The following is a 24,704-nucleotide window of genomic DNA, read 5'->3' as shown; positions in this document are numbered from 1 at the left end:
AGAAAGAAAGAAACAACCAACAATCCTTATAATTATCATCATCTGCTGCTTTTCCCTCTTCTGGCAAAGAAACACTCCATCCATTTGCAGAAATCGCCCGCGGAAACGTTACATCAAAACTAATCACAACGATTAAAATCAGCTTTTCTGTGCAAGAGGAGAGTAAAAAGCAAGTTGGAGGCTGGAATGAGACTGTTTTTTCCAGCAAAAAATCTGAAAAAAATATACACTCGATATATATATATATATATATATCTTTCTATATGCACGTTTCGAAAGAGATCAATTTTATGCCCGTGTGATCAGTTAATTTAATTTAACTTTTATTTCGGAGATTGATTCAGACTGGAGGTAGAGACATGAGCTAATTGTATCCTGATCCTTGCCTTGAGGGGTTTCAAAGCCCTGGAGCAACTATTCTCTGTATTTTGCTCTGTCTACCTTAGCCAAGCTATTGCATTTCTCTCTGGTGTAGCGAGGAGAGCAGACCGCTGCCGGGAGAGAGAAATATCGGAAGTGTGAGTTGGGAGGGGGTGAAGGGGAGAACGAAAGGGGGAAAAAAAAAAAAAAAAAAGGAGGGGGGAAATTTAAAAAAAAAAAAAAAGAGAGAGAGAGAGAGAGAGGGACACTGTCGGCTCCGATGTTCCAGGTAAGGGCTGCTCGGGATTGTTGTTGTTTGCAGCGGAGGGTGCGGAGGGACTCGGGCGCCGCTCTCGCTTCCACGCATGTGCCGGGCGCTCGCTCCCCGCGCGGGGACGCGGCGCGGCCGCCTCGCCCGCCGCGCTCCCCCGCGCAACCCCCGCGCAGCGCCGCGGGGAGGCGGGCGGGAGCGGGCAGGGAGGGAAGGGGGGAGCCAGGGAAGGAGGGAGCGAGCGAGCGAGGGAGGGGGCTGCGCGGCGGGCGGGGGGCGCCTACTTTCCCCGCCGCCGCTGCGAGGGGGACTGAGGCGGCGGTGTGTGCGGGGCGGGCGGAGGGGTGCGTTTAATTCAAAGGCGTGTGTTTCCGCGCGGGGGTGCGCGGCGGGCATTGTTCTCCGGCGGGCTGCAGGAGGGGGCCGCCATTGTGTCTGCGTGTGTCTCTGTGTGGGGGAGAGCGAGAGCGGGAGGCACCTTTCCCCCGTCGCCGCGGCCCCTCCGGAGCGCCCCGCGGTGCCCTTTGCTGCCGGGGCGGCGGAGGGAAAAGGGAAGAGCGGCCCCGCGGTCCTTCCCTCGCACACGGCCCGCGGGGGACCCTCGGGACCGGCCGCGCTGCCCCGGCCCCGCTGTCCGACGCCGGCCTGGAAGAGGGAGCCGGGTCCGCCGGCTGAAAAACCTAAAAAAAAAAAAAAAAAAAAAAAAAAAAAAAAAAAAAAAAATTAAAAAAAAAAGGAAGAAAAAAAAAAAAAGCCGCCCGCCGCCTGTTTCCAATCAGCGCGGTACAAGTTTATGTGAGCGTGCCCCGCGGGCACCGAGCGTGCTCGGACTGCTCGAGAGAATTAAAGATGGGCGAAACGCTCCCCTCTCTCTCTCCTGAGCGGCGGGGGCTGCCGAGGGACCGCGGCCCTTCCCGGCGCGGGAGGGAAGGGAAGGGGCAGCATCGCCTGGGGCGCCGCGGGCATCGCCCGGTGTGCGGGGAGGGGGCAGTACCGGGCGGGCTCTGGGGCTGGCGGCTCGAGTTGTTGTTCCCAGCCACGAGCCCGGAGGAAAGGCAACTTTCCAGCTCCATCCTCCCCCGAGCGGCCGGAGCCGGGGGCCGTGGAAGGGGGCTGGGCGCTGCGGGCGTGCGGAGTGGGGAAACTCCGGGATGACCCAGGGAAGTTGGTTCCTTGTGCACGCCGAGGCCAGGGGGGGAAAAAGAAAGAAAGAAAGAAAGAAAGAAAAAAAAAAAGTGTCAGTTTAATAGTTGAGGGTTGGGTTCGGCAGCGCCTGCGGAATGATGCTCGGCCCGCGGAAGGATGCAGGCCCCACGGGTCGAAGGCGCTTGACGAAATTTACCCTCGCCTATTCAAAATGACTGCGGTGATTTTGGTGTATTAATTGCGCCCGGAGCACAACACAAAATGTTCTAGCACACACTAGAGGTCCCTCTCAGAGCTGTCAGACGTTAGGGTGTTTTCAGGTTGGGTTGTTCTTTATTATTTATTTTTCCCCACTTGACCTGTTTGAACAAAATCGACTGTTCCTTCAAATGCCAGCGCAGCGTACATTATTCAAATAAGGGTGAAGAAAGATTTGCGACTTTTTTGTTTGTACCCTTGTTTTTTGGGCATCGGTGGGTCAGTTAATAAGCTGTGCTCTTAAAATAATGTAAATGCGATTAATTTCATGCAGTAATTTATGAGTTTTGTTTGAAATATCCTCACAGTTTGTTGTTGTTGGGGCCAAGTTCCAAATCTCGTACTCGGTTTTCTCATGTGAATCCTGCCACAGAAGTAAACAGCATAAAACTTGAATAAGGATTCCAGGCTATGGCTTGTGGTTGTTAAAAGAGAAACATGCAAGCAAGAAAAAACTAAGTATTAAGATTATAAAGAGTCAATAAAGGTCATGGAGGCGACTAAAAATGATTGATCCTCAGGAATTTCCATATCCAGACCATGTTAGGGAGCTAACTAGTCCCCCCAGTCTTCATGTATTACAAGCAATATTATCACCATTTTACGGATGGAGAAACTGAGAAATAAAAAGAAGGTCACTGACTTGCCTGAAGCGATATAGCAAATAAAAGATAGATCTGGAATCAGCTAGGACAGATTTAGATCTCTTGCTGATTTGCACTGCTATAACCATTGATTTCAGTGGAATTCTTCTGGATTTAAGTCATATTTGGACCTTATGTGTTGCTCTGTCCCTTAGAAACACTGACTTAACATAAATTTGGTGTACATCTAATTTTTAAAAGACAAATTACTGTGAAACTTTAGGACTCTGTTGGCTTTTGATTATTCTTATTTTTCCCCATACCAATTTCATTTGTCACATCAGCATAGTTCCCTGATTGGGGTTTGGTATTTCTTTTTAATTAACAATTTCCTCATGTCTAGTGCCTTGTTACTGGTTTCTGAGAAATGCATCTTACTAGATGTCTCTGAATGAAACCTTGGGTTTGGAACACCCAGAGAACAAATGATTTTGCATGAAGAAGACTTCCATTCATTGCAGATCTCAGGCAGAAATGAAAAATTGCATGAACATTGTGTAGTAAAAAGAGCCAGTCTATCACCCATGTGGAGAAAAGGCTGCATGGAGAAGTCTTGCTCACATAGGCTTTTTATTGGATTAGGATAAATTTATGTATGGAGAAAATGCGATGTGAAAGGAAATATTCACTGATCATAACAAATGTTTGTACATTATTCAAAGTGGGGTCTCTCACAATTAACAAAATACCAAATCTGCCAGTCACAGTCAGATAGCATTTCACATGAGACCAGCTGGAAAGGAATGATAATTTTTGCTTTCTGTATTCCAACTACTTTAGAAACATTTTCAGGATACCATAAAGCAGACACAGATGCACAGATTGTGATTATGGTGCTTTACTCTTCATTTATTAATGTGTGCTGGTATATACAGACTGCCACCACTACAGCTTAATATAAAGTTCCTGCTTTTGTGTAACTACTCATCAGTTGGATTTAGTAAGGTACTGGTACTTCAGGGAGCTGATAGCTCCTCATTGTTTCTAACATCTCTGCAGTGAAGGTCTGACCTCACATCTTAATGTGTGGGGAAGCAGATACAAAACATGGTTGTAATTAAGACTATTCCGCCCCCTCCAGTTTGAGTTTATATGCCTGAAATAGAAAGCATTTAGGTGGGAATTAACCCCAGAAAGTACATGTGGTTTGTTCAAGACCACGTACTGACTCCCTGGCTGAGCAGAATTTTAAATGGCAGAGCTTTAGCCGTCTTTCTCATGTTCCGTGCAATAAACTACTGTACCTCACTTCCAATATGTGCTCAACTCTTCTCTGGTACTAGAGAAAAAATAATGTGATCAGAAGCAAATTTTAGCAGAGATGCCTGCTGTTACTTATTTTGGATCCTTTTACACTGTTGCAGCAGAGCCAAGTTGGATCTCCTTCCAGGAAATAAATTTAGTTAGTTGTTTTTTTCTGACAGAAACATAATTCTTACTCTAAATGGGATCTTTTCTGTTGGTCTGTGTTGTACTTATGTTTTCTTTTTACAGCCTGGGTAAAATTCATCTCTGGTATAGTGCCACTGACTTCTGTGTTGTTTCACAAAGAATTAATTAGCCTTTCTGTGTTAAAATACTGTTGTCCCACTTTCCACAGAATACAATTTCTTTTCTTTTCTTTTTAAGAAAAAAGTTTGATGTTAGAAGGACACAAATATAAAACGCACATCTTCATTTTTATTTGTCCATCTTTTCTACTTGTGCAGGCAGAGCTATCTCTTCTTTCTCTACTTCTCTGGTAAATTAAAATGAATATATATGTTTAGAGAATGTCTATAGGTGGGCGAAGGGAGTAGCTACTATCTCCCTAGCTGATAACGCCTTCAAAAAAAACCCTTAACATATGTGCAAGCCATTAGCACATTCCACATTGATGAAGTATGTTGTAGCTTTAATAATCCTGGGTTCTCTAATGTGTATTTTAAATCATGCGTTTAATCCAGAAATCAAATAAACAACATCCCATATCCAACTGAAGCAAAGCTGATGCTGTAGAACGTTCAGTAGTTGTAAGCCCCTGTTTATGAAATGAATGGCTCACCTGATAACCTTTTCCTGATAGCTCCTCTTCTCGCTGCCTACCCCCACTGGCGATGGAAGTTACGGTTTGATGTGGTTGGCAGGTTAGCGCAAATGCGGCTTTGCAGGTGGTTTGTATGTAGCTGAACTCTACCGGTGAGGGATACAAAGCTTAGGAGTGCCTGTTGGGGCAAAGGACAACTCATCCCGACAGATTATTTAGTGGCTTTTACTCAACTGGTCTTCCTTGCCCAGTTCTCTCATGAATAAAGAACAGTCTTAAGAAAAACAAAACAAAAAGTAACACTCCACAGCAGGGTTGCTCCAAGATGATAGGGAAATTAGTTCTGTCTCACACAGATTAATAGCTCTTTCTGCTTCTCATTCTCAAACAAGACCTTTACAGCTGTGGTTGTGCCCCCTCAGCCAGCATTTATGACTCAGTTCTACCTCAGACTTCAGGTTCAGTATAGGCATGTATAGGTTTTCCCTTATTTTCACTGGTGTAATTCAGGATGATTTGCAGGACAGCTAACATGCAGGGCTGTAACAGGTAGTATGCAGGCTTAGGTGTGTGCACCCCACTTCTGACTCTGATTGTGGTTGCCTCTACCAAGCAGGCAGCTGGTATGGGAACAAAACTGTCTCCTACTGCTGTAGTAGGTTTTGCCAGACCTCACCTGTCAATTTTTAGTTCTCACGGAAGAACTGTGAAGCCACGTTGTCTTTTGGGGAGGCAGAAATGATGGGAGGTTGTCTCAGGAGAGGTATCCCCAGCAGACATAAGGAAATGTTAACACTTCCGCGTAAAGCACAAATGAAACGATCTAAAGCACAGTGTGCATCACCAAGCATTCATCTTTGAGAAAGGTGAGGTTAAGCTGGAGCTGCAGCTAGAAAGACGATTGGGGAATGGAAGGTCTGTCTTTTGAAAGGAGATTAGAAGAGGCATTAGCAATGTGTAGTCTGGAAAGTGATATGACTATTCCCTGTAAAGACACACAGGTAGTGAATCCCAGAGGGAAGAGAAGTAGCTGTTCAAGCTAAATGGCAATAAACATGGATATAAACTGGGACTGTTTAGCCAATAGTTTCTAAGAAACATTATCTGGAAGATTCAGCATTGAAAGCGAGACCTTAAATTTGGTAATACTCTGCTTTGCACATGTCTTTAAAACCTGGCCTACTTGGAGAATATTTACAAGAAAAGCACTGCTGGTACCTCAGTGACATTAGTTGTGGCCAATAGGCTACAGTTGACTGAGTTTTTCGTCAGCATTTTTGTTAGTGGAGAAAAGGTTTAGCTGTTTTAAAGAAAATACACTTTTTAATATATATATATAAATAATTGCTCAAGAAGCAATTTCCATACCTGAAAACCACTATTTATTTTGAATGTTCATTAGATAGAAATTTGACAAAGACCATCTGATAGAAAATTTAAAAAAAAACCCCTGAATTTTTCACAGAAAAAAATCCTCAGTCATTGTCTGCTTCTATGAGCAGTGAAAATTTTGCATAAGTTTTGTCAGTGGGAGGAATTTCTGATTTGGCCTTTAGATAGGATCCTTAATTTCTTCTCAGTTCCAGCTGAAAAATTATTTCTCTTTCTATAGTTCTTAATTTTTTTCAAGTTAGACCTTTAATGCTTACAGGTTTCCTAATATTTTATCTAGTGGCATTCATTTTATTTTCAACCCACTCTATAAGGAGAGGAGAGATTTAGTAAAGAAACCTGAGCAAAGAGCCCTTTTCCCTTTTTTTCTCACCTTCTTAAAACATTAACTTAAAAACATCCTCTCCATCATCCAGTCATCCAGCCAGCTTTCTGCACTCTAGTTCGCTTGTATACCCATCTTATAAATCCTGGTGGGGCAGCACCATCTCTCTTGCTGCAGCAGAGCATTGCAGGTATTCAACAAGTAATTAATAATAACTCCTGCTATCGGTGTTGCCAGGGGAAAGAGAGGAGAGGAATGGAGAATAACTCCAAAGAACTGTTGGAAACCAAAGTATTGGAAACCAAAGCTGCTAAGGTAGAGCACTTTGCCTTAAAACATATTTATTTTGCTCTGTGAACTGAACTTGGCTGTGGCATTAGATGGAAGAGGTGCATATCACAGTTAACAAAGGGATACAAGCCCATCAGCATGATCACAAAGCTGTCAAGGGAAGGACAGAAGAGTGCCCTGATTGCTAGGACCTGGAGAAAGGAATGAAATGGGGTTCTCTAGCTAAAATACTGATGCCGGTCTCCCCAAGGTGTCCTACTTTCTAAATAAGCCAAGGCTTACCTAGAAGTTTAATTAATTTGCCCTAGAAGAAATTGATGGTCCATCCAGTTCAGCACAGGGGACCAGCGCTGTATAATTCAGAGATGGTTATCATTTCTGTAGCCCATTATACACCCATTACACCAAAGCTTTTCTAAACACTGAAGAGAGATAATCCATGCGATAAGGACCACTCACTCAAGGTAAACAGACATTCCTGGCTTGTCAGCAACAGGCAAATTTGACACCATTTGTCTATAGCAGCCTGTTCTTCTCTAAGTGGTATGGCAAGAAAGGGGTTAGAAAGGCTTAACATCTGTATGGGAGGGGGCCTATGGTGATATCAAGGCAGCTGTCCCAGCTGATGGCTGTGGGGGAAGGCATTAAGACCATTACAAAAGAAAATGAGGAAAGGGCTGACTAGATTGGCAGAGGACAATTTAAACCTTAATTATCAAAGGGAGCTCAGAGATGCAAGGAAGTTACAGAAAGCCTTGAAGTCCAGTGGAGTGACTCTAAGAGAGTCAAAAAAGAAAGCTGGGCAATTAGGGCTCCATTCGGTGTAGACAAACAAAAGGCTAATGGTTTTGCCCTAGACATCCAAGAGATGGTCGTTGACTAGATCAAGGTGGAATCTTACATGGATCTGCAGCTTGGCTCTGGAGAAAGAGGGAAGGGAGGGGGGGAAGGTGGCTACAAATGTGAGCTCAGGGACAGAACGAGACAGTGCAACCTTCCATATCCTCCAGATTTTCCTTACAGTGGCTTCTGGTTCAAAGACAGTTTGGGATTCCTGGAGGCAAAACGAGGACATGATTTTTGCCACTAACAGAAAACTGAATTTCTAAGGCTGTTAATGCTGTTCCAAGGAAGAGACTTCCTGAAAAATATGTAGGCAGGGGTATTCCTGTTTTGGGGACGTATGAGAAAGCAGTTGTAGTGTTTGCTGGGCCTTCTGTGCGTGAGCAGGTGAGACTCAGGAATAAAAAAGTTAGCTCTTTCTCAGGGAGAGAGGTGGTTCTTTCAGGGGAAAAATGTAGCTTTGAAGAAGTATTTTCTTTAGCTCAAAATTCTGTATTTGTTACTGGCTATGTACAATCTTTCCTTTCTTGAAGTATTTACATCAGTGTCCTGCAATTGAGAGTTCCACAAGTTGCTGAGAGATAAAGTGGAGAGTGATATCCTTATCCATTTATAAGCTAATGCTTTTTTAAATTCCATTAGGTGCCCTCTTGTTTCATGAAGGGCATCTGATTTCTCCTTCACACCATTCATTACTTTATATACCTCAATTCTATCATTTTTACTTGTTTTCTTTCTAAATGAAATAGTTCTGGTCTTAATCTTTTTGTTTAGAAATACCCCCACGTCTCTAATCATTTTTGTTGCCTCTGGCTACCTAGTGTAGCTATCTATCACTTCCATCATTGCGTCTCACTGGATCTTTTAAAGCTAGTTCCAAAGTCATCAGCGTGAAAGAGACTGAAGGATGGTCTTGTGGTTAAAGTACATCACTGAGACTCTAAAGTTCTGCTTCCAGATCTCCTGCCCTATGACCTTGGGCTAATCACTTGGCTGCAGAGATCCACAGTTTCCCTTTTAGTCCCAGAAAATAGTATGGGAAAGTCTCAAGCAAAATATGAAGTGTTTCTCCGCGTCTGGATGGAAATTATTATATATGCACAGCCATAATAAATGTAGTAGTTTTGATTGTTTTCCACAAGACAGCTGCATATGTGTTGAAATTTGTAAGTTCTCCTGAACTGACTGTATGGTGCTTGACTGTTTTCTATTTGTTACACTCCTCTGATATTAGGTTCCAAACAAATTCAATTAAGTAATTTCTCTTTGTTATTTTATGGTGAACTTCATATGGAAAGTATGAGTTACAAACAGTTTGGGCCAAACAGACACATGACTTTCATGCATCCTTGGGGACTTGGAAAGTCAGCACAGTCCTGATGAAAGTGAAAAACATGATCACATTCTGACTTTTTACACGTAGGACACAGCCTGTTCCTGGGAGGTGCTGTGAAGCCCTTACTCCCACTCATACTTCCCACATGTGGGATCAAGACTAAGGTATTCCTGGCTTATCTCCACTCTAAACGTACTAATTATCCACAACCTGTCAAAACTCTTACAAGGAACATAAGACTCACCCATCTGGTTCCCTCCTCTGACGTTTGCAGCGAGGCCTGACAGTTACATATTTCTAGCACCTCTGTCACTCTCCAAAAACCTGCATCAAGTCTGGGGCACCTTACTGCCTGTGTGTGTCTTTTGGTGCCACGTTGTTTCTGGCACACAGGAGTCTGCAGCACTCAGGCCGGATGTACATGCTGTCATGACCCCACGCTCCAAGGGATCGCACAAGCAAACGCCTTCCCAAATGTCATCGCTTGCTGCAAAACAGTCGTGTGTCGAGCACGGGCAGGAGAGATCTTTGAGGTGTCTGAACTATAAAACTTTTTTAAAACTCCTTGTGCAACAAAAGGTGCTGGAAGAATACACTTTGATAGGATGCAACTCCAGCAGAACAGCAAAAGCAAGCTGCTTAGATATTTGTAGCATAAAACTAAAGAAAACTACATTCTTAGTGAAACTGCCAGTTTTCTTGTTTGTTTGCTTATTATTTCCCTTGCCCTGTAGCTCCTTTTTTTGCCTTGATGTCCCTCTTTCCTTTTGTAAGTAGATAGTCAGCTACTGCTCTCACAAATCCCCCAGACAGCACTGCCTACTCCTTTTGCTGGTGAGCTCAAGCCTCTGCACATATTCCTGCCCTGGGAAGTTCGGTGCTCTTGTGGTCTCTTTGAAAAGGAGCCAGTCCTGGAAGACTGTCCTGATAACCCCAGTCAGGTCAATAGGCTTGTTTGTGTGATTAAGGATAACATATAAGGATGCTCAGGGGTGTTGGGACATCAAGAATCTTTGCAGCTTCAAAAAAGGAAAAGGGTGGTTTGGCCTTTGGTGGGGCTTGGAGTGTTTTGTTTCCCTTATGCCTCATAGCTGGCATTTTGTCAGAGCCTTCTGCTCACTAACATTCCCATGACACATGAACACACTCAAAGAAAAATTTTCTGTGAGAAATCAGTTGGCTTCATTAACTTTTCAAAGTTTAGAGCTGTGGTCCTCTTTGCCCTTCTCCACGGGTTGCTGGCCCTGCCAGATTCTAATTGCTTATGTGAACATTTGATAAATCTCGCTGTGGACTACATCTACTCTTTCACCCAAGCAGTCATCACACACATTTCCCTAACACTTTGAAATTATGCCTGCCAAACATTTTCTGATGTAAAGTTAAAAGTCATCTATTACTGAAGTGATTTTTCAGCCCTTGTGGGCATGTTTTTCTTTTTTTTTTTCTTGTGTAATTCAGATAGTTTCAAGCTCTTTTAAACAGGCTGCCAAGGGTCAGTTTCAAAAAAATAAGAATTTTTTTTCATTTTTTGTGCCCTAAAAAGTATGTTGGTGCTATTATTCTCTTCTACACACCTCCTTTTAAAGCTGAAGTCTAATGAATGTAATGTTGCCTTACTGCCCCAGCCACAGAGAGCTTAATATGAAACTGGAGATTGCTTCTTCTTCTCTTGTAGAGGTGTCAGCCCTGCCACATACATCAGGAGGGACACTTCTCCCATAGCCACAGCCAAATAGGCCCCATACTACCGTGCTGAAGTTGATCACACTCTTTCTGAAGTGACAACTGCTGTGTGTGGTGGCACTGATGCCTACTGTGCTCCTCAGACATCCTAACTGGGGATGTGGCTTGAAGGGTGCACAGTTCCCACCTGGCTGCCACACCGACTTGCAGGGAAGGGAAGAAGATTCTTTGCCAAAGCAGAACTGGGGTGGGACTGGATCAGGCATCCAGATTTGAAACACTCCCAGATCCCCCACTCTGAGCTGGACCTGTGTGGATTTGGTTGCATCTTTGCAGTCCAGTGATTTGGTGTCATTCATGGCCAGCCTCTAAATGCAAACCATTTGTTCATATTCAGAGCATTGCCTGGCCCTTTCCTAATTTTTACTTTCTGTATGGATCATACTCCTCCTTTCAGTGTGTGAGCAGAAGGCAAGATGTTGCTTCTTTCCTGCCTGATCCTCTGGTTTCCCCCGTTCTCAGTGCTCTGGGCATTTTCCTTTAAATGCCTCAATTTTTCCTCTAGGTTCCAGAGCTATGCATGGATTTTGAAACCAATTAAAGCAGTTTGTCCTACCATGGCAGGGAGATGCTAAAACAAAGCATGTGTGTCTCTTGGTCTTAAACCAGAATTTTTCTTACTCTTTTCTCAGTTTCTTGTTTAGCAAACATGGTTAAACAGTATTGTGGTGTAAAAAAAAGCAAAGCAACTCCTCCCTTTCTAGAGAGCACCAGCCTGACAACACATCCAGCTTTTTTCCAGAACCCTGCTAGTGCCCTTGAACTTACTGAAGCATGCTACATCATCAAATGGTCTGACCAATCTGAATTTGTCATTTCCCTTCAAAATGCCTTGGCAGGACCTCTGTTTGAAATTGCATTTGCCACTTGTTTCTGTCACAACTGCATTTCATGGAGTTTCTAGAAGTGTAGAGACTTGGGCCTGGGCCAGTCCTAAATAAAGAAGCTAATACAAATACTCCTCCACCCTGGTGAAACACAAGAAACACAAAACATCATATAAAGCCTTCTAGGGTGGAGATAGAAATCTAATAACAAGATAACACTTAAACTGCACTGCAATTAAAATATAATCCTTTAAATTTCTTGGATTTGGAGGGAGGAGAGGGTTGGAAAGAGGTACAGAGAATAAAAGGAGTCAGAATTGAAGGCATTACAGTCTTTACCCTCAACATGGAACTACTTAAGCATACCATAATTGCATCACAGAAGGTATGCATACCCCGAAACCAAAAAGGAAGTAAGAAGACAGGAAAAAACAAACAAAGTAGGATGAACCAAGCAGGTAACCTTCAGGAAAAGGAAATCTAGCCCTGGCTAACCCAAAAGAAAGGAACATAAATTGGCAAGGGAAAATGAGAGATGGAAAATGGGAGAACTCAGAGGAAATTTTAAACGCAAAGAGGCACATCTCTACAAACAAATGAGAAATTTAAATACCTGAAAGAGAATTAGTGGATTTGCTGGATCAAAGGGGCAGTTAAAAATTACAAGATACAATTAGAGAGACTGCATTATATCCTCTCATCAGTCTTTATCGATTGAAAATACATTCATTCTCTACATATTTTATTTAATTACTATAGATGGGTGCCTGTCAAACATTGAGGTATCAGAAGAGAAACTCCATGATTGACATACTAAAATAACAAACCTCCCAGAGCAGATGGCATCAATCAAGGCTGATAGCTGTTAACAAAATCATGCAAGTTTACCTTAAAAATAGACTATTCTGCTGTACCAAATCACTGGAACACAGCATGTATTTTACTTTAAAATCAAGATCATCTCAGCCAAATGAAAAAGAAAGAAAGGCTGAAATACAAGTTAGCAAGTTCCAAAATCTGCTTAATGCTAAGCATGACTGATTCAGTGACAGTGAAGCATGCCTATTTTAACTTCCTAAAAAAATCTTGAAGATCTCAATGAAGCTGTGGGTTATGCAGAACCATTTAATATAAATTTTAAAGGAAATCTGAGAAAGTCGTTGATAGGTTTTCTCAGAAGATATTGTTAAGAAAATCTAGTAGTCATAAGGTGAGATGACAAATTCTGCCTTAGCATCTGTTTTACAAAAGAAAGCAAGTGCTGCAGGAACGAAGAGTGAAAAGTTGGCAACGAAGGCAGTAGAATACTTTGATGAATTGTCAGAACAATAGGTTGGGACATATAGAGGTAAAAACATTGTGAAAATTATCTCACCCCTTAGTAGCCCAGGGGAAAACAAGACTCTGAAATACTTGGGGACCCAAATACACTTACATAAAGAGGAAGATGGCATTAATTTTGTTGCTTTGCCAACATAGAAAGTGCCAAATATGAGTAGAAATATTTTGTGTTCTCTGAAAACACTCTCAGGTTATGAAAAACCTCTTGAAACCTCTTGTTTTCTGTGTCATGTAAGAGCAGAGCTGCAGTGGAAGGATCAGACTGTGGTGCAGAGGCTCCAGGCAGCACCAGGACCTGGAGGGCAGTGAGAGGGGCCTCCCATAATGTAGCCAGGCTCCTCTCCCTCTGCTGGACTGCTTCCCAGGATCGGGGAGGGGTACAAAGCCTGACCTGCAAGGAGACAGCGTCTGACACGTGTGAACTCTTCTGGTCACACTGTTGAGCAAAAGTTAGAGTAAACACAGAAGGGACACAAAATGCACCAAAAGAGCTGGTTTGTTTAGAGAGAAGACTGAGAATATTATAAAGGTAAATGATATAACAGATACAGCTGAGAAATTATATATTTCATTTTACTCTTCCATAATATTAGGAAAATCTTTCTGTAGCAGTGTTAGTTTGTAAAAAAGAAACTGGTCTTATTCCTGGAAGACTCAGCTTTTCTAAATTTTTGCCTAGAACCAGCTGCAGCATATTTCATTTCCATGTATATTTCCTTGCCTTTGCAAACTGAACCAGCCAGGACAATTAGCTCAGAAAGATCAGAAATAGAAAAAGTAACATAAAGCCAGAAAGTCTAAAGCTGGTAAGAGGAATTATATTTTGATACTAAATGGAAACTCCCTGATGCAGGAGGAACCAGATGACCTTTAATGGTCCCTTCCAACCCAAACTAGTCTGTGATTTGATGGTTCTGTAATGGACAGCAAATATCATTCAGCTCAGCATAGGCTGGCACAGTGAGGTTCATCTGGGCTGGTCCCTGGGACAGAGACAGGAGAGAAGACTGTGCAAAGACAGGACTTAGTGCCTGACAACAAATCTGTGATCCCTTTTTAAGGAGAACTGTACTGGACCCTTCGTATTATTTTTCTATAAAAATTACTAAATTTTGTAATCCAGAGGTTCCTTTCACTGCTCTTTTGTATTTTCCTTCCCTTACCCCTGCAGCGATCATGTTCTGCTGCAAAAAGTGTTCAGTTTGGTATGAATCATTTGAAATGTGCCAGTCCTGGAGTGGGCAAGAAAGAAATGGAAAGGTACTTGAATAAGGAGAAATCTTAGTTTATAGAAATGAATAGGACATGATTAAAGCAGAGAATAAGTTCCTTTCATCTCACAGCAAATACAATATTTGTGGGATGTCAGGATTATGAATTTCTTGTGAGTGACTGGAGTTGAAAACACTCCTATCTGTAATTTTGCAGCTAGTGGCACTTCAGGGTCCAAGAGTCACCAGAGGAAATTACAGAGAGGGAAATAATTTAGAGAAGAAGCTAAAAGTTTATTATGAGACAAATCACAGTGGAGAAATGGAAGATAAATTTTGTTCCAACTTGCAGTACATGCTTTAGTCTGCAAGCTAAGAAATAATAATATGAAACCTCTCTGCCTAACTTGATCTACAAATAAAATCAATTTAATTCCTTCACCTTTCCCTGGCACTAAAGAGTGACATTGTAGGTAAAATGGTAGGTGAATTTTAGGTGATATTGTCAACACTGAATTTTTTTGTTACTTATCTAAAGCAAAACAAAACAAAAAGGTCACATTTTGTCCTTTTTAATCAGTGTTCTCAGTGGATGCTTCTGTTCTTGCTCTTAACAGAGTATTTTATAAGAAACTGTATTTGAAACCCCAGGATTTGACTTCTGTTTTTTTCTAATGGGAATGATAATCTTAGATGTAAAATTGCTAACCTGTGAGAGTTTGTAGATGCCAGGCCTTACAGAGGCCACCAGAAAATACGAAGCATTCAGTATCTGATGAACTATCCACAAGCGCTTTTACAGAGACTCCTAGGGTAACACCTCTTGCTGTGTGTACATGAGAAGGGGAAAGGAGGAAAGAGAAAAGCCACATCACAGTTTTCTGTTCACAAGGGCAGACTGTGTAATCACTATAGCTCAGTGCACATCTTTAAATATATTCTGGGTATTAATGAGTTTGGCAGTCATGTCTGCCAGTCACAAAATAGCAATCTGCAAGCTGCTCCAAGAATCCCTCCCTGTGCCAGGGTTTTGTGGAGGTAGTCAGAATCTCACAGGATTAGACACACTGGACAAAACCAACTAGATTTAGTTATGCATCGTGAGTTCCCTGTTTCCTAGACTATCTAGTACATTTGTAAATAGATGCTCTGCTGAAGGCATTAATAAGTGCTATAAATAACTTCTTCAGTCCATAAACTGATCACCGAGTAGGGTAAAACTGATTCCTAAATGGAAAGCACAACTACATCCCAGTAGACTGGCAAACAGAACAGCAGGAGTCACTGTCCTAAGGCAAAGAAATGAATACCAGGGACTGTCCAGAAGTTAAAATTGAGCAGGTGGAACATTCCCTAGTCACTCACAGGGAAGGAAATGGTTGCTTGGTACACCATGCATTTGTGAATGGTGGGAAGGTTATAGCTAGGCAGATAAGCAGGGAGAAGTGCTTCTGTGCTCCATTCTGAGTGAAATGAGAAAAACAAGTTCCCAAAACACACAGATTTAGCTGGACAGTCAGCCATGAAAGTTGTGGATGTGTTTCCACTGTGCTCAGAACCTGTCTTTCACTATGAACAGATGACACCAAGGGTTACTTTAAAACCATGATTATTTGAATAGAATAACCACAAATCAATATAATGATAGTAATGATAATGGGCACCTCTCCCATTGCATTTTTTATGAGCAGATTGCAAAGTTTATAAGAAAAAGAGGTGTTTTACTTTGGATACATTTCAGAGAGGGAAACTGCTGCACAAAAGATGGAGTGACCTATCCAAATTCAGCCAGGAGGCAATTGGCTGAGTCAAGAATAGAAACCAGAGTGCCAGCCCAATGAGGAAGGCATCCTAAAACAAATGGAACCAAGCAGAAATAGGAACAAAGTCTCCGCATTTCAGCAGTAAGAAGCACCAACTGCCTTATTCACCACTTCTTTAGAATATTAGCACACACTGGTTTTTTTAAAGATGAGTATTCAATTAATTACTAAGCTAGCTCTGCCGTTCCTCTACAGGATGAAAACAAACACTTAAACAAGCCTCTCCTGCCAACCCCACCCAACACCTACTCAGTTACAACAGATGGATGAGTGCCACAGACCAGATGTCAAAATGATACCAAATTTGACACTGCACACGAAACTGTAGCATGCTGCAGAAAAGAACCGCTCCCACGGTAACATTATTTAAATGCCAGATTGCACTGATCCCTGTTAGAAGTGATGTGCACATGACCAGACAGCAAAGCCTGTAGTTGCTGCCACAACCTCCTGAAATCTTTCCATCTCTTTTAATAGTCTTGCCTAAATTTTGTTGTCTTCCAAGGGTGGGAAGATTTGCAGAAAAAGGATACAGAAATACCTGGCTGGAGTCCAAGAGGGATGAGATGAGTGTCTCCTCTCCTTGGAAGAGTTTGATTACACCTGCTTTTGTAGTGCCTAGTAAACAGGGCTGCTTAAAGTGCTCCTTGACGGCCTTAGACATCGGCCTTGAAGGACAGGTGACCTCTCTTCTGAGAGATTGTCTGTTCCTGAAAGATTGAGAGATTCTGATGTAGCATGGACAGGGATGTATGTATGTGAAGAAGGTGTAAAGCTTTGACATTTACATAGGTGGTAGCTTCATTCAAATGGTTTATATGTTGTATCCATCGACTGCTGTGAGTCTGAAGCCTTGCGTGTTGGATAGATGGCTCAGAGCTACTGGACTTACCAAGGAAATTGGTCACAATGACCTGAGCCACGTGAGTTCCCCTGGAACTGTAGAGCATCCATAGTTGGTATAGAAGAGTTCAGATGAACTTCAGATGGGCCTTTGCAAGCCTAGTTTGACTTCACCCAGAGCAAAAACCTTTGGAAACAGAAACTTGCTCAATGGGACTGGCACACTCATGCGAGGGACTTCTGCCATGGTCTGAGCAGTTCAGATAGGAAATGTGTACAAAACAGTTGTCTGATAAGAAAAGTTGTGTCAAAACTGAAGCTTTCTGCTGGAACTCGTGAAGGGGAAAGGTTTTTCAGTTCAACTTGAGTGTATAAATGACCTAGAAGTAGCAAAAGTCTTCTGATTTGAGCAATTACATAGGAAAGCCTGAACACCTGGAAGCTGTATGAGAGGTTCTCCCCTCCAAACTAAAAATGGTTTTCCTTTTGTCCTACTGGGGATTTGAAACCTCAAAAATACCTTTACCCAGACTTGTACCTGTAACTGTCACATTGTCCCTATGCTGGAAGAAGTACTTTGCATGCAGGAAAGGAAGTCCAGGGAGATCATGGATGAAACTGTTTTACTAATTTTAAGTTTGAATTGCTGAGTGTCTATCTTTTTCAGAATATTTAACATTTTTTGAGCATTCTGCTTCAGTTGCATGCAATGAGCTCTTACCTCTTTCACAAATGAGATCACAAATGATTATAGTCAGGTGCCCACAGCATAAAAAAGAGGGTCTTCGTGCCCACTTTGTTTGGTTTAAGTGACTAGTCCAGTATTCTAACACAGGAACTTTGTGGCAGAGCCAGGGATATAATCAAAGGATGTATCTTCAGCTCCAGGCAAATCTGCAAACAAACTGTCAGACTACAGATGCCTATTCAATGAGTCGCATCCATCCTGGGCACTGAATGAGGCAAAGGCCCTGTAGAAAAAGGAGAATGTGATTAGATCATTAAGTGCTAAAGAAAATGTGGCAGTAGAAGAAGCAGCATACCCATGCTGGCTTTAATCTAATTAGTGGGGAAATGGTTTTATTGTAGATGGGCTGTATGGAAGACTCCAGTGTTGGGTGACTTGTATTAATGTCAAACCTTTAATTTCCTGAGCAAACTTACCATGTTCTCTTTAGTGCCCACAAACTCTCAGCAGCATAAGAGAGTCAGAATTTATCTTCAGATCAAAGCTTAATCATGTTCCTGCTGCCTTATCACGTTCTCTTTATTTTCAGCACATGTGTGGGATCACACAAGGCAGGCATGGCCTGAAATACCAAGGCACTATGTGTAATGTGATAGCTGGATCTTGGCAGAAAAGTCAGGAATTGTATACAATATTCTGTAAGATCTCTGCTTTTTACCACTAAGTAATCTTAAAGAATATAATCTGTCTCAAAATCCCTACAATATATCTGTGTATCCCTGCATTTTTGAGAAATCCTGATACTATGTCCATAAGGCATGTTAATTGCTAACTGACTCCAGAACAATAACATGTTAATGCAAGTTCTTTGTAGATATTGGTCCTCATTACTATGTTCCTGTTGGAGCAGTGACCTCACTGTTTTGGCTTGTATTGCATCTACACTGTCTAACATGTAGAAATGGAGATACCAGAGATTTTTATACATGAGTATTGAATTCTGTGTGCTTTAGTGAAGGTTTTTTATGACACACAATTTTGTAAGACAAAAGTTGGCAGTATGTTGGTCTAATTCCTAAGATGGAAGGCAGCTTCTGTGATCTGACCAGGATCAAAGTGGTGATGCCCACTTGTAGCTGCACAGCAGTTGGGTGGTGGGGTTTGCATCAGAGAGGTGGCTCATGTAGGTCATCTTCACAGCAATGCAACTGTGCTAACAGAGATGAGACTCTATCAGTACAATTGTTGATCAAAATAAAACGAAAACTTTTCCATTAATCAGTCACATTAGTAAAACTGTCAGGAGTAGACAAGCCCTCATATAGTAAAAGCCTAGTAACAGAGGACAGGAAGGGACATGGGAGGTCTTTTAGAGTTCTGTTGTTCATTTTGTACTAGCTGATTAGCAGATAGCTGTAACTTCTTGTAGTAAATATTTCTTTGTGACAATTATGTTTGATAAAGTGTTGGAGAGAACATGGAAAAGTAAAGAGCACTGGGCAATGCATATCAAGTCATACTGATAGAAGTTGAAAGAGGAGGCAGAGGAGAAGTTCTGAAAATATATTGGAAGAAGAAAAGGCAGTGGAAGTGTAAGGCAGCAAATAGCAAATCAGGGAGTTACTTGTCAGCTGAAGTAGCTGAGAAGTGCCAAATATGTGTCTCTGGACTGCTCTGAATTCCCAGTGGAGCCCAGAGTTTGAAATGTTTTCCATCAATACACTTTCCATTTCATGGTCTGTCCCCAGAGCCAGTTATCTACCCCCTGTCATGCAACAGCCCTTCAGGAGCCCTGGTAGATGGCAAGGGGAAGGAGCATCTAAGGCCGTGGTTTCTGTGGCTCAGAAGACTGATTTCCCTTCATTTACGGATTTCTATTTTTCACAGTTCTAAGGATGATTGCTCAAATGTTCTTAATCGTGTGTGTGCTTGCCTGATGGGAAACGTGCAAGAGCATTTGGGGACTGTGGCTTTGGTACATGGCAAATGGCAATTAACAGAACAAACTCTGCCTCTAGCAAATTAACCTTGCCCAGAATTCTAGAGGGTTTGGGGTTTTTTGTTTATTTGGGGGTTTTTGTTGGTTTTATTTTGAAGTGACTTTATTTGCTAAAATGGAGGAAATTAAGGTTATAATTTCAAAACATTTGCAAGGATGGACTCCTTCTTCCCTGCCACATGCAGTTATTTTTCAGTCCTCCTTTCCCACTTCTGTTTGCCTAGGCATTGGCCTGCATCCTTTCATGTATATTGCCTCTGATGTCTGACTCATTATGGCAACAGAAATGTTGATGCCAGACCCAGAAGCAGTACTTAAAAACCTGCTATTCGTTCCCCTTCAAGCTCAAAGCTAACCCAGTTTGTGGCAAATGAACGAAATGCAATCATTTGGCACCTTGTCCGTGCATCAGTTTGGAAACATAGGACCTTTCTCCACTGCTTTTCTGTGTCTTTTTCTGTTTGACCAGGCTGTCATAAAGACCACTAACTCTAGGGTGTGGAGGTTAATGCTTGGAAAGGAAATGACTAGTTTATTTCATTCTTTCTTGGGTTGCCAAGCCTCTTCCCTCACCTTCCAGTATATTTCCCAGTGCCTCATATCCAGGAATGAAGAGATTCCTGGATTTGAAAGGGAAAAACAATCAGCTTTTATGTTTGTGACGGAGGATAAATGGATAGAGAAGTAGTACAGGGGAAGGTAGAACAGGACTTGAAAATTATTGCAATCTGAAAACTCAAAACCAGAAGTTAAATGAATACACTGTTTAAAAAATAATTCAGGCTTTTTCTCCTTTTTCTTGCTTTATTTTGGAACATCATGTGGTCATGTATACTTGAGATCGGCAAGGAGTGGGCACTGTTCTACCCAAACACTAGCAAGAACGCGTGGCTGAAATCACAGAGATTCACACCACACGTGGCTGCTGAAATCAGTACTGGCAGGACAGCAGTGCTTGGTACTACCTTGAGTACTACCTTGAGTAGAGCATCACAGTTGTTTGCCACCATGTGCCCAAGGTGAGGAGCTGGAACCTCCTGAAGAGGCAGGCAGGATTATACAAAAATGGAGGAACTTTGAGAAAGAGGGGGAGGATCATCCTGTCTTTCCCACAGATATTACCGCTGCTTGTTCAGCTGTTTGTGTGGCCCCATAGGAACAATGGAGCAGCCAGGGGTTCTCCCAGAGAAGTGTGGGAAGTCATCCATCCTGAGATATAATCACAACTCAGAGAGGAAGCGGTTTTTCTTTTCTGCTTTGAAGCTGACAGCCATGCATTTTTTTTCCTGCTGGTTTCCAAGGGATTGCAAATGAGAAGAGATAAAGTAGAAGGAGGAGATTGTAGAAGAGATGTTCAGGGTAGCTTCGCTTATCAACTTAGTGTATTTTCTGCACTACTTTTCAGTGTCTTTCATCTTTCCAATCCCCACCAACAGAAATCTAGGAAACAGTTAAGTCAGCTGGGCATGTAACTCTGCTGATTTGCAAAGGAAGGGCAGGTGGTGAAGGAGAGGGTATGAAAGACAGCATGGCATGGTTTGGAGAGAGTGGAGGATGGATGAGGAGAGAAGCATTGTCCAAGCTGGGACTGATGTGCAGCATTTCCATTACCTGGGTGTGATGCAGAAGGGAAAGGGGAAAAACTAGGGAGTTTCTCATAGAAGAATAACAGCAGAAAGAAAAGTACATTTATCAGCCAGTTTTACCAGTTCAAGTCTGCACTGTCAAGAGTGACATCAAAGATAAATTTCTCCACAGTTTCTTTTGATTGGAGTGAAGAAAGAAAAACTAGTATATTTTGTACCTCTTTGGGGGTTATGAAAATGCGAGAACCTGTCTCAAAACCCAACTTTTTGTTCACTTTTGGGGTGAAGTGACTCCATCTGCTGAAGGGAACTGCAAGATATGTGTTGCTTGGCACCACTGCCTAGAGTCCTTTTCAGTGTCCCAGGAGAAATCCTCTCTTGTCTCTGCAGGCACAGCAAATTTACTTAGCTTTGCCCATGACTTCAGGAGTTTGACTTGAGAGAAGGTTGCTGGAGGTTTTGAACAGAGCTGACCTGAGGCTCTAGCAACACAGAGGCTGCTGAGGGCAGCAGATTGCCTTGAACAAATCAGCTCTGGCCTCAGTTCTATGTCACCTGTGCCAGAGCCCTAGAAATGAGCCTTGCTCCTGCTGCTGCCTTAACCAAGGGAGAGTCATTGCTGGGAGGGGAAAAAAGTCAGATCCCACCTCTTGTCAGCTGTGGGATGAAGGAAATCTGGTTTTACAGCATCCTTTTTGTGTCTCTGTCACCTCTCTTTTCTGTGTCAAATGTGCTCTTGCCCTGAACCATCTCTACCACTGCCCTTCACTAGGACAGCAGAGTTCAAGTTTAGCTGTGCTACTGAGAATCATTCACCTGTTTTGGGTATAGAGCTCCTGAATATGCCTATATGTGCCAAAGGATCGTTGATGGATCAGGGCTATAGGAATGCTCCCACAGCGACTCTTTCTATCCACTGTGTCTGCTGATGGGAGAAAACTGCAGGCAGCCAGACCACATCTTCCTCTGTTAAATGCTCCTCTCAGCAAAGTTTAGGATGAATTGCACACAGTTTGACAACAGGATGGCTTTAGGGCTCTGAGGGTTTGGCTAATTGCCAACAAACTTAGAGGGCACACAGGGATTGTTGGAGGAAAATATTCTTTTGTAGTCCAACTCCAGTCCTTCAACTTTTCATATAATTCACTATTGTTCCATCTTATTTGGCTTAGTTAACCCAGCCCATCCTGGTATCAAATCTTTTCTGATACAGCTGTGGCAGTGGTTCAAAAGAAGCAAGACAGGATGCTAATGGAGGAAAGAGCCATCTGTTTGGTCTGGATTTCTGTTTTATTTTTCTTTTTTTTTGGGTGGGGAGAGGTCTTTAATCAAGAGGAATGTCAATGGTGAAATTTTATTTCTATGTGTTATGACTTCGCAAGTTATTATGTGTCATACTGGTTGTCATGAGTCCAAGATGAGTTCCCCTCGATATTGCTGGTTTTGCTAATGTAGTGGGAGATTTTCTAGAGTTCCTGCTCTCTCCTAGAAAATCTTCATGACCCTCTGCTCTATATTAACAAGGGAACATTAGGGTCTCCCATATATCATTGGGGCATAGCAGCAGTCTTGGCATTCTTGCTGTTTACTGAAAATGTCCTTTAAAAATATGATAGTAAGTTGAATGATCGTTGACTACAGAGAGCAAGGGGGCTTCCTATTTCTTCCATGAGGAAACTAAGCCAAATATGTGATGCAGATTATTCTACCGGAATGTTTTTAGCTCTTGTGCCCAGATTACTAATATTTTCCCCCAAGGTGTATACATTTTGCAGTGAGCACAAACAGAGTGGCATGGATCACCAGAAGCTCTCAGATGACTGCAAACAGATGAGGCTGAATTCTCCTTTTCCCAGTCTATTTGCTAAGCCTTACTCTGTTGGCAGATTCAGTAGAGTCAACCCAGGCAATGTCAGCCCAGAACAGAAGGATGTTCTTCATGCTTGGTTGCAAAAAGAACAGGTGCAACCAGTGGTCTTAGATTCAGGGGTTTCTGTTTTCTTGCTTTTGGAGTTGTTCTTAAAGTACTTTGCAGGATTAGGTAAAAGGTGCTTTGTAATAATAGGGAATTTCCACATGACAAATGTTTCCTCTTCATTATCCAGCCAAATGTCTTCAAACTGGTTATGCCAATACAATTACTGCCCATTTCTGCCTACTGTTTTTGTGACATTTTACACACACTTTTAGTACTGTGTAAAACTCTTATGTCATCCAAGCCGGAAGTTTTATTAACTTCTTTTGTTTGTTTACTTATTTACATTAGTATGTTTTCAGCTTAAGTGATTTTTTGCTTTCATTTGTTTTTTTTTCATTCTGGTTGAAAACTTATCTGAAGTTGTAGAACATTCACAACATTTTCTGTTTGTTTCATGTCCTTTCTGCAACACAGAACAAATTGAAAGGAATGATTCTCTCTCTGAGGTTAAAATGAAGGGTAAGCCTTTCATATAGGCAAGCAATTGCTTGCCTACTACCTATTAAAATAATCACTTATGCATAGGACTTTGAGAAACTACTACTCTAGGGCCAATATTTACAACCTTTCATTAAAAAATGTATTATTACCGATGTACTATGTGGAGGAGACTTGCCTAATACAAATACCATAGTGCTTGTGTTCAAATTGTGATGAAAAATGTTGCTCTACTTTTTGGAAATGTTCAGAAGGTGAAAGTTCTTCTTATTTCTTTATTTCAAAATTCTTCTATTGACTAGCAGATAAAAAGCAAAAACGTTATAAGCTTTCAGGTATTACAAAATATCCAAAAATACTGAAAAGTATTACGTTTAGGTATATTTGTTGTTTTAACAACACTCATGCAGCTCTAGATAAAGAGGTCCTTCTAGATAAAGATGGTCCTTCAGAGAGCGTGCACAAAACCAGAATTCAGCATCCTGTCCTTCTGAGCAGGACAGAGAAGTGGAGTAGTGGCATTTGTCCATGGAATTAGGAAGAACCTTCATGCAAATTCAGAGTTTGTGGCCAGAAAACATGAAGAAATTGAGACCTGACAGAGTTGCCCCAAATGGAGGTAGTTTGTAGCTTCTGTGTGTTGCTGGTACTACTGCCAAGGGCTGGAACTCTCAGCCTGACTTTCTAAAATAGTACCAGGCTTCTTGGACCTCACATAGCTTAAGAGCCAGGCAGACAGGTACCCCTGCAAGGGTCCAACTTGTTCTGTTGAGCAGACAAAAAGCCTCTGGGCTTGTATCCTCCATACAAAAATATTACAGCAACCCCAGTAAGTGAGAATGACTATAAAAGTCCCAGGTGGACAGGCTAGCCCATGAGCATCCCACCATGTGTTTCTGTCATGATATAGCACCAGAATATTTTTTCGGTATGATTTTGGATATGAACAGGAAACACACCAGGTAGGTTTCTGTCTGTGGATGCTAATTAGTGCTGCTGACCTCAGTAGGACATCGGGATTTTTCTAGTTTATTCAGCAGAGTGTGGGGTTTTCTCTAGTCGGCCCTAATTAGCCCAGGCACTAGTGGCCAAACTGAAATTTAGAAGCCAAAATCCTGTCCCTCCCTGTTTGGGATCTGACAAACTCATTTGAAGCAATGGGTTAACAAAATGAATCTATAACTTCCTTTCAGAAAGACTGCCTGCCCCAAAAAAACACTACAAATTGTTTCAGATAGTTTGATCCCTTTAGCTTCACAAACAGAGCTCCTGTAATTCTGCCTCTCCACTTACATATGACTAAGATTCCTAAGTACTTAAACACCACTACTT

At 42.1% G+C, this 24,704-nt stretch overlaps 1 protein-coding gene across 2 annotated transcripts in view; it reads left to right on the top strand.

The window, feature by feature from the left end:
* Window positions 1–485: 485 nt before the first annotated feature.
* The window catches only part of KCTD1 (potassium channel tetramerization domain containing 1), a 101,305-nt gene continuing 77,086 nt past the window's right edge, over window positions 486–24,704 (top strand). Inside the window, exon 1 of one of the 2 annotated variants that reach the window (XM_051775142.1) lies at window positions 486–518. Coding sequence is in view for 1 of the 2 variants with exons in the window: in XM_051775096.1 (XP_051631056.1) it covers window positions 641–649 (9 nt within the window). In the remaining variant the exon portion in view is untranslated. Of the gene's footprint in view, window positions 519–586; window positions 650–24,704 lie in introns of those variants that run through there. The other variant, XM_051775096.1, reaches the window with a different exon arrangement.

This window comes from Manacus candei, unplaced genomic scaffold (genome assembly GCF_025592945.1).
Source record: "Manacus candei isolate 608988 ecotype Guabito, Panama unplaced genomic scaffold, ASM2559294v1 h1tg000008l, whole genome shotgun sequence".
Taxonomy (NCBI): Eukaryota; Metazoa; Chordata; class Aves; order Passeriformes; family Pipridae; genus Manacus; species Manacus candei.
This window is presented reverse-complemented; position numbering and strand designations above follow the sequence as displayed.